Source organism: Coffea eugenioides, chromosome 5, assembly GCF_003713205.1.
Source record: "Coffea eugenioides isolate CCC68of chromosome 5, Ceug_1.0, whole genome shotgun sequence".
Lineage (NCBI taxonomy): Eukaryota > Viridiplantae > Streptophyta > Magnoliopsida > Gentianales > Rubiaceae > Coffea > Coffea eugenioides.
Window position 1 is genome coordinate 44,903,223 of NC_040039.1, and position 13,008 is coordinate 44,916,230.

Consider the following 13,008-nt stretch of genomic DNA (forward strand, 5'->3'; position numbering starts at 1 on the left):
AAGATACACACTGTGAGGTACTGAGTCAACAAACAATCCCTTTATATGCTATGCTGCTGTTCAACATAGAACAGGATTCATCAAAATCCCCCAAACATTTGAATGTGGTCTCAGCTCACCGCTTTGCAACCCTTTTCCTCACTGCTGCACCATTGTCGATTCCCGCATGTGGACTTAGTCACTCATCATTCGACGGATCCTGATTCTCATTCAGTTGTCTGCTTGCATGTAACACTGTAAAACTGTAACGCAGGTGTCCTCATGGAAATACTTTGCATGTAAAACTGTAATATGTCGTCCCTGCAGCATAACAGGCACCAGCTCAAGAAAAAGGCAGTCATTTGCTGAATCAGGAAAAAGGAAAAATAGTAGAACAAAATCGAGCTAAGTGACCGCAGCTAAATTAATTTACGAGTCGTTCATAAAGGTGCAGGTCAAAACTCTTACCAGGCGTTTGGTTGGAGGGTTTACCCCCTCCCCGCTCTCTTCAATGGCTATTAAAATTTAAAAAAGTGTCTCGTACCCATAGATGGTGCTTCTAAGGGTATGAAACAATCACTATCAAAGACCCAAAACTCTTTGGGTAATGGCGATTACCGACCAAATTTTAAAAAAAAAAACATTACAAAACTACAAGGAGACGAAAAGAATAGCAGCAATTTGACCTTCCCACTGTTACTCTTCATCCTCCTTTCTTTCTTCATTTTCATCATATTTCCATCTTCCCCTCAAATCTCATATATAATCTTTTCTTGGTGGTAAAACCAGAGGCTTTATGTGATTTGGCAATTTATAGGCAAAAACTAGTAAATTAAATTGGTGTTTTTTTCCCCCCAATTTTCTGATTTTAACACCATATGTGATTGGGCAATTTAATGTCAATTTGACTCTGTCTGTGTATAAAAGGATTTGTCAATTTGACTCTATGTGGTAATTTGACACCATATATGGTTTTGTTGGAGCAATGAAGCTGCAACAACTGTAAAAGAGCAATTGAAGGACGAGTCAGGATTTGGCAGTAATATAGTACTAGCATTTTTAGGAAGCAGTTTTTTTTTTCTTCCTTGTTCCTTCCGGGAATTATTAAAACACTAATAGAATTATAAACAAACCGAATAAGTAGAATAAAAACAGAACATTGGAAATATTAACTTACAACTTACCAGTTAAAAACAGAACGAGTCAAACTTTGTTCAACGGATGGATTTCAACCCAGGGAATATGTGCAATCTTGGGCCACTCTGCGCCACTTCCTTTGGTGCATCTCTCTGCTAAAAGAGGACAGCTGTTGATATGTAGATCAAATAAATTGGTGAGGCGTCGCATTGCTTCTGCAGAAGGCAATTGTCTGAGGTTAGAGCAATCACCAATGTACAAATATTGAAGATTCCGAAGGCTACCCATCCACTCTGGAAGAACTTCCAACCCCTCAAACTTCCCAATATCTAAAGTTCTCAAGTTAGAGAGATGCTGAATTTGGTCTGGGAGAGACGTGATTTTTGGCCATCCACGCAATTCAAGACGCTCCAGAGAGACGAGATTGGTGGTGGAGTGTGGCCACGGGAAATGATCAAGGTCAAGGATGTCAGAGAAGCCACTGAGAGTCAACGATCTGAGGTTGGCCAGATGGTGGAGAACCATAATTGGCCAAGAACCTGGGTCATCAGAAACGATACTCAACTCCTCAAGCGACATGAACTTCTTAAGATTATTACTCAATGAAGGATTCAACTTATCACATCCTGAGATGTGTAGAGTACGTAGGGATTGGGGGTTGTTCATATCTAGAGAAGCATCTAATAAAGCAGGGCAGCCAGCTAAGAGTAAGGATTCGAGAGATGTGAGGTTGTTCAAATTCCTTAGACAAGCCAGACTTCTGCATTCCCATATCCTCAACTCCGTAACAGACGTTAAGTTCTCCATATCTGGTAAAACTGCCAACTTGGGGAGATTGGATATTGTCAAGTACCGGAGATTAGGGAATACCTTAATTGATGAAGAAAAATCCGAGGGAACCATTGCATCTGACCACTCCTCTAGCCTTTTCATGTTCCGCAGCCCAAAACGCCTTAGTTTTGGAAACAGAGTGACTGGTTTCACCTCTCTGCTACTGGTGCTGCTACTACAAGAAGCGCTGCTCCTTGCATTAATATCGAGATGTGTAAGGAGACCATAGAATTCTGCCCCAATGCGCTTCACATTGTGTAAGGAGACCATGTCTAAGGACTCGAGACAAGGCAAGTCCCCTAGTGATGGTACTTGTTCACACTTACCCAATTTCTCCAACCTGAGGTGTACCAGATTCCTTAGGAGTACCATCAAGTGATCCTTTGCCACCATCCACGACGGAAACCTTGAACCTTTGAAACCATTAATGGCTAAAATTTTCAAGTCTGGGCGAGGTTGGAGACCTTCCATGACACTATTGATATTCTCGTCATCGCAATCTTCATTTGTATCATCCCATTCAAGTGTTAAACTTTGAATGCTTGATTTTTCGGACAACTTTGCTTTTGCTGCCGATTCAAAGCTGCTCACATTCTCAAGTCCAAAAATTTTTAGCTCGCCTCGGAGGTTGCGCAAGTGTTCCAGCTCCTCAAGCTGACATCCCTTGTCTTGGCTTACCACGAAGTAGGGCAACGTCCGAAGATTAGCCAGCTGCCCAATCCCAGGGATCAAATATGGGGGCCGATCCCCAAAACCCATGGAAAACTCGAGATGCCTCAAGTTAATTAAATTGCTAAACTTCTTAGGTATCTCTTCCAAGCGACTTACTTTCAAAGTCATCAAATTGTAGAGCTTTGTGATGGAATCTGGCAGAACGGTGATATCAGTTTGACTCATATCAAGATGTCTTAAATGTTTCATATTACCCACTGCATTCGGGAGATAAGTAACAGCCCTGCAGGCTACTTTTAATACAGAAAGGTATTTAGACCTTTCCAAGATGTCTTCGAGCATAATACCATCATCCCCAATATAATAAAGCGTTTGCAAATTTGGAGGAATCCCTTCGATATTCTTTAACATCTTCCCTCGACTCCGAATGACGGTCAAATGCATAACTTCGTCATCGTGACTGACTACCACGCCATTCTCTGTGTTTAAGAAACAATTATTTGACACTTGCAATGAAAGATCATGCACAAGGTCGTGCATCCGGCAGTAGTTGATTCCGTAAATGAAATTTTTATAACCAGCTTGCAACAAAGAACTCCGAAGCAATATGTTGAAGTAGTCACTGCCTATATCCTCCATTTGCAAATGGCCTCCTCCCTTGGCATCATTAATCAATCCCTGGGCCATCCAAATCCGTATCAAGCTTTTTTTTTCCATGTCAGTGTCCTTCGGGAAAATGGAACAACTTGCAAAGCATTGTTTCACTGACAATGAAGGTAAGTTCTCGTAACTCAGCTTCAGGACAGAAATGACTCCACCTTCAGTGTTGGTTGACTCGTTCCATATTTCACTCTTCTCAAGCTTCAACCATTCCGAGGCATCCTTTTTGGAATACAACAAACCCCCAATCACTTTGATCGCTAATGGCACGCCGCCGCACTTATTCAGTATCCTTCTGCCAATGTCCACCAGATCTTGAGTCTTTCTTGCACCACCGTCTGCAAATGCTAGTTTTTCAAGCAACATCCAGCTATGATCATCTGAGAGGATGCCTAGAGGATGCAAACCAGATGTTTGCATTGCTGAGGCTACCTCATCACTACGTGTGGTAGCCAATATTTTGCTTCCCGGAGCACCCCCAATTGCCAACAAACGTCTCCTCATGCCATCCCATTTCTGTCGATTCTCATTCCAAACATCATCAAGTACAAGCAAGTAACTTTTTCCTTTCAGATTTTCTTGAAGCTTCCTCACCAATGCTTCCGTGTTTGTTGTGTCAGCACTCTTTCCCTCGAGGGATTGTAGCATCTCATTCAACAGCCTTTTCACTTTGAAATCATCAGACACGCATACCCATATTTTTTTATCAAAGTGCTTCACTACACTGTCATTTTTTAGCACCATCTGTGCAAGGGTTTTTTATGACGGGTAAATCCTTCTTATAGTCTGAGCTAATTAACATGCTTACAACTTGAGACACCTCAACCTCCCTTCCCACCGTTTGTGACTCGTCCACAAAAGGATCAGTCGACCGATCCTCTTTGTGATCAGCAGATGTCATGGGTAGTTGAGCTGGATGAAGCCCTATCAGATTTGCTTCTCTGTAAGCTTCGTCTAGAGATGCGCTAACATTCTTGATCTTGTTAGCCATCTCTCTACGAAAGGAAATAGGATTTGAGGAAGAAAAGAAGTTGCGTACCTTGTCGCGCTTCCGATTCTCAACCTTCTGCCGCAGAACTTCATATCCGAAGTCATCCAACACGATCTCAGCATCACGTGCTATGGACCGGAGCCTTTTGAGCCAGAGCTGCACGGCTTTGCCTGTTGATTGCTTGCACTTAGCATCAAAAATCAAAGCTTCCATCATCTCTACTTTCTTGGCAAGCTTCTGAAGGTCTTTCTTTACACCCCATACCCGGCTGATCTCGTCGGCAGCAAGTGGAAGTATCTTATTCAAGATCACACTAACACAACCGAGTGCAGCTTCAGCCATTTTCAGTGAAACTCTTTTACAGAAGAAGGAAAAATGCTTTGGTTGAATAGTTGGACTATTTTTGGCAGCCAGAGATGTTCAACATTCAAAAGCTTGCGTTACAAAGCACTGAATCCATTACTTATCTTTCGTTTTTTCCAAAACGAAATTTCCTACCAAGTTGGAAAACTAAAAAAGTAGTGCTCCAGGCGAAGACTAGAGATGATATCCAACGACCAATTCAGGGCCACACGGCTTGTGGGTACCATTGAAATAATTGAATGTATAGGTGCTGGTTGAAAGCTGAAACAGTACACAATAATGGTTTTTTCTTTTTTCATGGTAACATTCATGCATCTGGTATAAGTTCTGCACACTTTCAATCGAGTAATCCATTTTCAATCATCTTTTGTACATGTGACAATACTTATCTGTTCATTGCCCTAATGTTCTCATAATTCATTGCCAAAGCTGGAGAAAAGTGTTAAAAACATAAAAAAGAAAAAAAGCTTTGTTTCATTCTTGAACAAAGCAATATAGTAGCATATATCTTCCATTGATCCCTAGGCTCCACTGAAAGAATTATTATCTTCGAGCCGTACTTTTTTTGTTTTTTGTTTTTGTTTTTTTCATTGGCTTTTGGTAGGGTCTTCACAAAAGCCTTGGATGCAATGTGGAATGGAAAATTTTGCCGATCATTGAAATTTCAACCTCTAGATACTCATAATGGTCAATATCTATTATTAAGTAGGCTCCAGTTATCAGACAAGATAATGCAAATGCCTAAGCATACGTCCAAATTGTGGTCTCCACCAAATTGTGACTACAAATGTTAAACATACACTACAGTCAACCTAATATTGCGAATATAATAGATACACTACTCGATGCATATTTCAAATAATTAAATTACAAGGTCTTTCATTCATTGAATCCAACAGAAGTTTATATGATGACTGCGAACTTAGTGGCAGACGCTATGAGCCGGAGATGTTTCGATTTTTCCTCAGTACATGCAAATATTATCAGGTACAAGAAGCTAGTGTTGAACAGAGGACCAAGAGTTTGTCTCTAACCAGTTGAAGGCTATAGGGCTCAGGAACGCATCAGGAATGCCAAAGGAGCTAACTAACGAAAGTGCATGCGGTCTCAGTTCCCCGCAAAACTTTGCAACTTCTTTTCTCACTGCTGCAGCATTGTCTACTGACAGGAAGCCGTATCGGAGAAACGCAGAGTCTTCTTCCAAGGTAACGAGGGCATACATGGATCTCAAAAGACCTAATATACTCTGCAAGAAGATTCACAATCGATTAACCATGCGCTGTAAGTTGACATTTAACCGACTGCGGAAATTGTTCATTTTATTTGTCAACAATCAATTATCAACTAGAAGAGGAAGATCATAACAAATTTCCATCCACGAACCTGCAACATGAACTCAAGATATGAGGATAAGCTCTGGAGAAATATCCTTCTCTTAGGTTTCTTACGTATTTTCTCTAATTTAAAGCCATAACAACACACTCTGCTCCTCATGTTTTTCATATACAAAGGGTCACCCTGGAAATTTATCAGCAATTGGTATCATTAGTTGCTTCTACTTGTCCAAAAAATCCCTAGAAAATTTATCAGCAATGGGTATCATTAGTTGCTTCTAACTTCTGGTCCTGCAAGATCTATACCAAAGAGTCAGATAACAGAGAAGTCTGTAGCCCACGATGAAAGCCAACATCACAACTAAGTTACTCTATTTTTGTGACTCTTCTATGTCTAGATTTCTCAAGAATGCATCACCATACATCAAACATCCTGCTTCAACACCTTCTACACATTTCCCTCGGCCTTTGTATCCTCCATACTTATTTAGTAGAAGACATTCAAGAGGATACTTCATCAAGCTCAAATAGTGCATGAAGAGCCAACACTTGGGTATTTCTTTGTTAGATATGAAGTACCCCGAGAAAAAAGAAGAATGCACCCATGATGGCCTGCAATCAAAGACATTCCTGATATGAAATTCGGTGCCAGAGCACTGAAGCAGCTGCAAAAGAATTTGCCATTGAGAGAACCATCCAAGCCACCAGACAGAAATAAAGGAACCATCGATTTTGCGTCTCAGTCCAACTAGCCAGTGAAGTGTAGTAGTAAAGAGAGGAGATAGTTGCAAAAGGAAGGCAACAAACACTAGGGTGTCTGCTATAGCATATGAAGATATTCTGTAGGATCCTCTTGAGGTCTCTCCCATCAAAATTATCCTCTCTTGCAAGAATATTGGGAGAGCTCCTGTAGTAAACGAGGAATTGGAGTAAAAGACGTTCTTTTCTTGAATATTGGACAAAATGGAAGTTCTGATAACATGATCAGTAATATCCTGTTCTACTTCACCTTTTTCAACATCAGATTTTTCCAATGACAGGCTTTCTGAAACATCAATTGCATATTCAAGAATATTGACATGCTGAGGAATGCAATGGCCGGTGGACTTGAGCCTCTCTTCCAGGCAATCCAGGGGACCATCATGAAGAACGATATCAGCAGATAGCAGAATGACTTTATCAAATAACTCAAGAATTTGAAAACCAGGTCGATGGATGCTTATCACGATTGTTTCACACATGACAAGTCCTCAATAAATAAATTAATTTGTAGATAGCAAACTGTGTATCACATTATGTCTAGTAACAATTCTTTCTTTTAAGTTCTTGTATTAAGGAAGAAAGTGTCTTCTTTTCTGGGGGAGGAATGGGTTCGGTGGTATGAGAAAGGGAGTGTAACTGAGACTCTGAGAGGTCACGCGAATTCAAGATCTCCTACTAATATTTTTTTTTTTTAAAAAAGGTGTCTTAATTTCTTCACCATAATATATTGATAGAACAAATCATTCTACAACCCTGGCACTGAAAGAAATTAATCAAGTTTGCAAACCACAACATAAAGCGTAAACCAAGGGCTGCCTAATCTGGCCATTCAATGATAATGTTGTTTTAATATGAAAATAAATGACACAGGCAGTACATAGATCAGAATCCGAATTTTTTCCGCTTATCGAATTCCACAACTTCTTCTATATCTCATCTGTGTTGTGTTCTTACTATTCTAGGCTGATACCTGATAACACAGAAACAGACCATTGGCGGAAGGGAACGAAGGAGATAAATAGGCATATATAGGATATGCACCCTTCAACATCAGGTTTCTTAATTAGTATAGAATTTAAGCCTCCCTCCATATTATGTACGCACTAAATTTATAATTTTAAGTTTAAGTCCAAAATAAGGGTTTTGTAACACTGATTTCTCTCTCGAATATGCTGTCATACATTTCTGCACGAGTTTTTCAAAGTTTACAGCTAAGTGCATATTGTATGGGTGAAATTTCAGAAAATCTTGCTCAAGTGAAAAGATATTAATTCCAGCTAAAATCCTTTTGGCTCAATTCTGGTATGAGTATGACCCCTTGAGGCGGAAATATTTTGCTGTGTATTTGGATTTGATTAGTTGCCAACCATCCGAGTTGACATTATTCAACTGGCAAATCAACACTACAAACAGGCACAGAGGCTTGAGATGCATTCCAATTTCCTCGTGCATGGGGATAGCATGCAACTAATTCATTTGGATGATATAATACATAAGGTCGTCAGTTTGACTAGATTAACTTCAAAACGCCTACTCCAAGTAAAACGCAGAAGACAGCAGAAATGATATGTTTCTTGTTTATTCAGAAGTTCAGAATGCCAGTGCATTAGTGAATTAAAAAAAAAAATTTGATGAATATTTTGCAGTGGCATTATCACAAGTCTAAGTGTATTAGGCTGGTAATTGTGAGACTCCTTATTGTCTCTCAAAACATGCTCTTTTTCTTTATCGGTATAAGAGGCTTGTGGTTTCTTTGAAAAAAAGAACTATACAAATAAAAAACCAAACTTTTATAGATTAGACATGAAAAAGTTCTAATGATGACATTTCACTAACTCGTATGATTAATTAAGTTAAACAACGCTACCAAAAATAGTTAAATTGATAAAATATATGTTTACACCAACTTTTGGCATTTGTTTTCAAGCTTTTCTTGTTTCCTTTCTTTTTATAATGAATTTTAAACTCTGCGAATTTTTCAATTGTGCTGACCTCTTGAATCTTGATACAACATTTTCGGCGGGACTTCTTCTTCAGCGAAGATGCGGCTGATGGAGTTGACTTGTGCATCTAACCCATCACTTTTTATGGTTCAAAAATCTACTTTGTTCCACAAGCGTCAGCTCTCAACTTGTCAATTTGGCTCATACAAGTTCATTTCTGGACTCAGACCTCAATTTGTAAGAATGAATATTTTAGAAATGGTTCAGAAATTTCTTCTCTTCAATTAATCAAATGTTGGCTTCACCCCTTTGTCATCAGGCATATAATCTAGACGTAAATTTTGCATGGTTGGAGAAATTTTTTTAGTACAGTAAATTTTCTATTGAAGCAGGATGTTTGAAACTGCAAGGTCCACTTGAAGATGTTTGAAAATGATATGTTAACAATCTTGGCATTGAAATTTACTTACAGTTATGAAAACTAAATAAGTTTCCATTGCTTTGCAACAGATATGATTCATTGCCGTAACCATTGAAATTTTAGACATGTGATTGAAACTGAATTTTTCATTGGTGAAGTAACCCATGACTTGTGGTGGTTAATAACGTATTCAATGTATGACAATCAAGGAGCATTTAGGGTTGTTTACGCGCAAGCTTATTTCTGTCATCATGCTAAACTTTGAATATCCAGAGTTAACCCTTAGGGGCGGGGTGCACAAGCACAGGGAGATTAGTCTGGTACTCCCTGTGTTAAAAAAAAAAAAAAAGAAAATATCTAAATTTAACATGATTGTAAGCAAGTGTTTGGATTGTAAATTATTTGAGATAATTTTGTGAAAAAATACTGTAGCACTTTTTTGATATGATATATGTGAAACAAAAAGGTGATTGAAAAATGTGTTGATGATGCAAGCAAGTCAGTGTGTGTAAATAAGGTGTAAATAATGTGCATGATTGCGTGATTTACCATATATTTCATGTTTTTTCTATGTTTTGCTAGTGTTGATATATACGCATTATATTCTGATTTTGGATGGTTAAGGAGGACAACAATTCATAGAAGGTAAAAAAAAAAGACAAAGAATGAAGGTAAAATACCGTACTCTTGGTCTGGCCTTCTCCTTCTATATATCAGAAAGCCAATTACCTTGCTTAATTAGTAAAACTCCATTATGATGAAGGAAACAAATAAAGGAGATGCAATATCCAACAGAAATGGAAAATTATGTAAACACTGAATTGGAAAACCTCTCTCTCCCCTATCAAATCCAAGTGTGCTAATTTGCTAAAAAAAAAAATTCAAGTGTTCTAAGTTAATCTAAATGTCTAGCAATTAGTTGAGAGAAAAGCTTCATACGTACAGGACATGCAAGTTTCTTGCATCTAAAGTAAGAGTAACGTACACTAATAATGTGTGCAAAAGTAACGATCTTGTGTCTATATCAAAAAAAAAAACACTAAAAGGTTTTGTAATAATGGGTGGATCAATTAATTGTACACAAAATTGTTGTTTCTGTACACTAGAATTTATACATGTTCATCCATGAATTGTCCAATCTTCCACCCCTTATCCTGTGGCATCGGTTATACTGCCTATGTAACGGCTGTTCTATATCATCAATTTAACGGAAACAACTCCTATTTCTTTGTCAGAGACTCATAATTCATTCTGCATTTATTCCTTCTTGTGATTAACTTTCTATTGTGGCCGTTTCAATTGATTATACACTCAATTGCATTTCATCTATAGTGGAACCAAGACAATAACCCCCTCAACGTAAAAAACCACTTCTTGAGTATAATGAGCAAATCCAAGTTGAGATTAAATAGCTGTAACCAACCTTTGACTGATTCATTGTAATTTACACTTTAATTTTTTTACTAGAAAAAAATCACTTTAGTCTACAGAGATATGCTTTAACAGCATCAGCCTAGCATGCATGCTTTTATAACATCATGATGATGATCAGCTGCTTGGACGCTGAGGTGTATAAAGAGGGGCAAGTTTGGTGGAGTTAGTTCGTCCTCCTCCACACTTCATCCTATTCTTTCTCTCCACATGGATTTACCGACTGTGACACCAATTTCTGGTCATCAACAAGTTCTTTATAGTATAAAAACTAAAAATCTTTCTTATAAAATATCAACAACCAGCTACGATCAGCTCGGTTGTGGCGTTAACCAGAAGCCTAGGTGTATTTTGAAGAATGTGAACTGCGAAGCCAAACCGAGGGAGATAACAGCCATTGCTGGCTCCAGTGGAGCAGGAAAAACCACATTGTTGGAAATTCTTGGCGGAGTCATTGTTCCGAGTAGAGTCAGCGGTCATGTTCTCGTGAATGATCAGCCTCTGAATGTGACACACTTCCGGAGAATGTCTGGTTATGTGACACAAGATGAAGCTCTATTCCCACTTCTTACTGTTGAAGAGACTATAAGGTATAGTGCACGTCTCAGGCTGCGTGTAGGGCGTGAGGTGGCCAAAAAAAGAGTTCAAGAGCTGTTGAAGGAGCTTGGACTGGACCATGTTGCTGATGTGAGAATTGGCAGTGAATCCGGCAGAGGAATTTCTGGTGGCGAGAAGCGTCGAGTATCAATTGGGGTTGATTTAGTTCATGATCCTGCTGTAGTTTTGATTGATGAACCAACATCAGGACTTGACTCTGCCTCTGCTCTTCATGTGATGTTGCTGCTTAAATCCATGGCTAAGAATCAAGGCAAAACCATCTTGTTAAGCATCCATCAACCCGGCTACCGGATTCTTGAGTTATTTGACAAGGCCATTCTATTGTCCAATGGCATTTGTCTTCATGATGGAACCCTGCATTGCCTAGAGGAGAGGCTCGTTTCCACAGGCCATTTCATCCCTCATCATGTCAATGTGCTTGAATTTGCCATTGAGGTCTCAGACAGCCTGCATGTGGAAGAAACTGATATCGAAACTGGTGAATCAGAACATAACACTAACCTTGACAGCAATTCGCCTGTTATTTCCAATGTGGAGGAAAAGCACATATCTTACTCAAATTCCATGTTCAAGGAGATATTAATACTGACTCAGAGATTCTCCGAAAACATCTTCAGAACCAAGCAGCTTTTTGCTGCAAGGACGATTCAAGCTTTGGTTGCAGGGATCCTAATAGGGACAATATTCCTAAACGCATATAATAATCCAAAGAGATCGGACGTACAAACTCAATTTGGATTCTTCGCATTCAGTCTGACGTTTTTGTTGTCATCCACGACAGAAGCTTTGCCAATTTTCTTGCAAGAGCGGAGAATCTTGATGAGAGAGACCTCAAGAGGAGCCTATAGATTATCTTCTTACATCATAGCAAACACTATAGTGTTTCTTCCCTTCCTTCTGTTAGTGGCTCTTCTATACACTACACCAGTTTACTGGCTAGTTGGATTGAGACGAGATATTGATGGATTTCTGTATTTCTCTCTGGTGGCTTGGATGGTTGTCTTGATGTCAAATTCTTTCGTAGCATGTTTTAGCGCTCTAGTACCAAATTTCATCTCAGGAATGTCCTTGATTGCGGGCATTATAGGGGCATTCTTCCTCTTTTCAGGCTACTTTATACCCAAGGAAAATACGCCCGAGTGTTGGGTTTTTATGCACTACTTAAGCTTGTTCAAATATCCTTTTGAGAGCTTTCTGATAAATCAGTTTGGAGGGGACGAGGGGCGAAGGAAATGCGTGGCAAGTGTTGGAAGAGTGTGCATACTGCATGGTAATGAGTTCTTGAGGAGGCAAGGCATAGAGGAATCACAGAAATGGAATAACTTAATTATAATGTTGGCTTTCATTTTGGGCTACAGGCTTCTCTGTTTCTTGATTCTGTGGTGCAGATCTTACCGGAGCAGAAACTAAAAGTAGCATCTGAGCATTCAAATTACTAATAACTTGTCAGTTTCTTGATCATTACCTGTGTGAATACCTCAAATATCATCACTGCTGATTCCTTCTTTCCTGATATCCTGCTGTATCGTTATTCAGCAAAGAAGAGAAAAAAGAGGTCCTAGGATTTTAGCAGCTTGTTAAAGTGAAAATATTCTTTTGAACAAAATCCAGCAATTCTTGAGAACTCACCTTTTAGCGCTGAGTTTATTGTTACTTTGAGTTGGTATGAAATATGAATGTCTCATAAGATGGTACTGGAAATACATTTACAGCAATCTACTTGACAAATTGCGTTTTCAAAACTTTGGCATATCCTTCATCCCTTTTTGGCATTTATTTTTCCTTAAATTATCTGGAATTCAGATTACTTAATACAGAAACTAGATCCATGTGTTATTATTACCTCGATCATCCCCTGTGAGTGCA

At 39.0% G+C, this 13,008-nt stretch overlaps 2 protein-coding genes across 2 annotated transcripts; one reads left to right on the forward strand and one right to left on the reverse strand.

The window, feature by feature from the left end:
* Positions 1 to 210: 210 nt before the first annotated feature.
* Positions 211 to 4,612, reverse strand: LOC113771815 (putative disease resistance protein RGA3). The gene is made up of 3 exons (XM_027316373.1): positions 4,088 to 4,612; positions 1,189 to 4,023; positions 211 to 300 (listed from the first exon to the last, which is right to left on the reverse strand). Exons 1-3 carry the CDS (start codon positions 4,610 to 4,612, stop codon positions 211 to 213), a joined length of 3,450 nt encoding a protein of 1,149 aa, XP_027172174.1.
* Positions 4,613 to 10,734: 6,122 nt separating this feature from the next.
* LOC113769966 (ABC transporter G family member 10-like) lies at positions 10,735 to 12,552 on the forward strand. The gene has a single exon (XM_027314313.1). It carries the CDS (start codon positions 10,735 to 10,737, stop codon positions 12,550 to 12,552), a length of 1,818 nt encoding a protein of 605 aa, XP_027170114.1.
* The last annotated feature ends 456 nt before the right edge of the window (positions 12,553 to 13,008 follow it).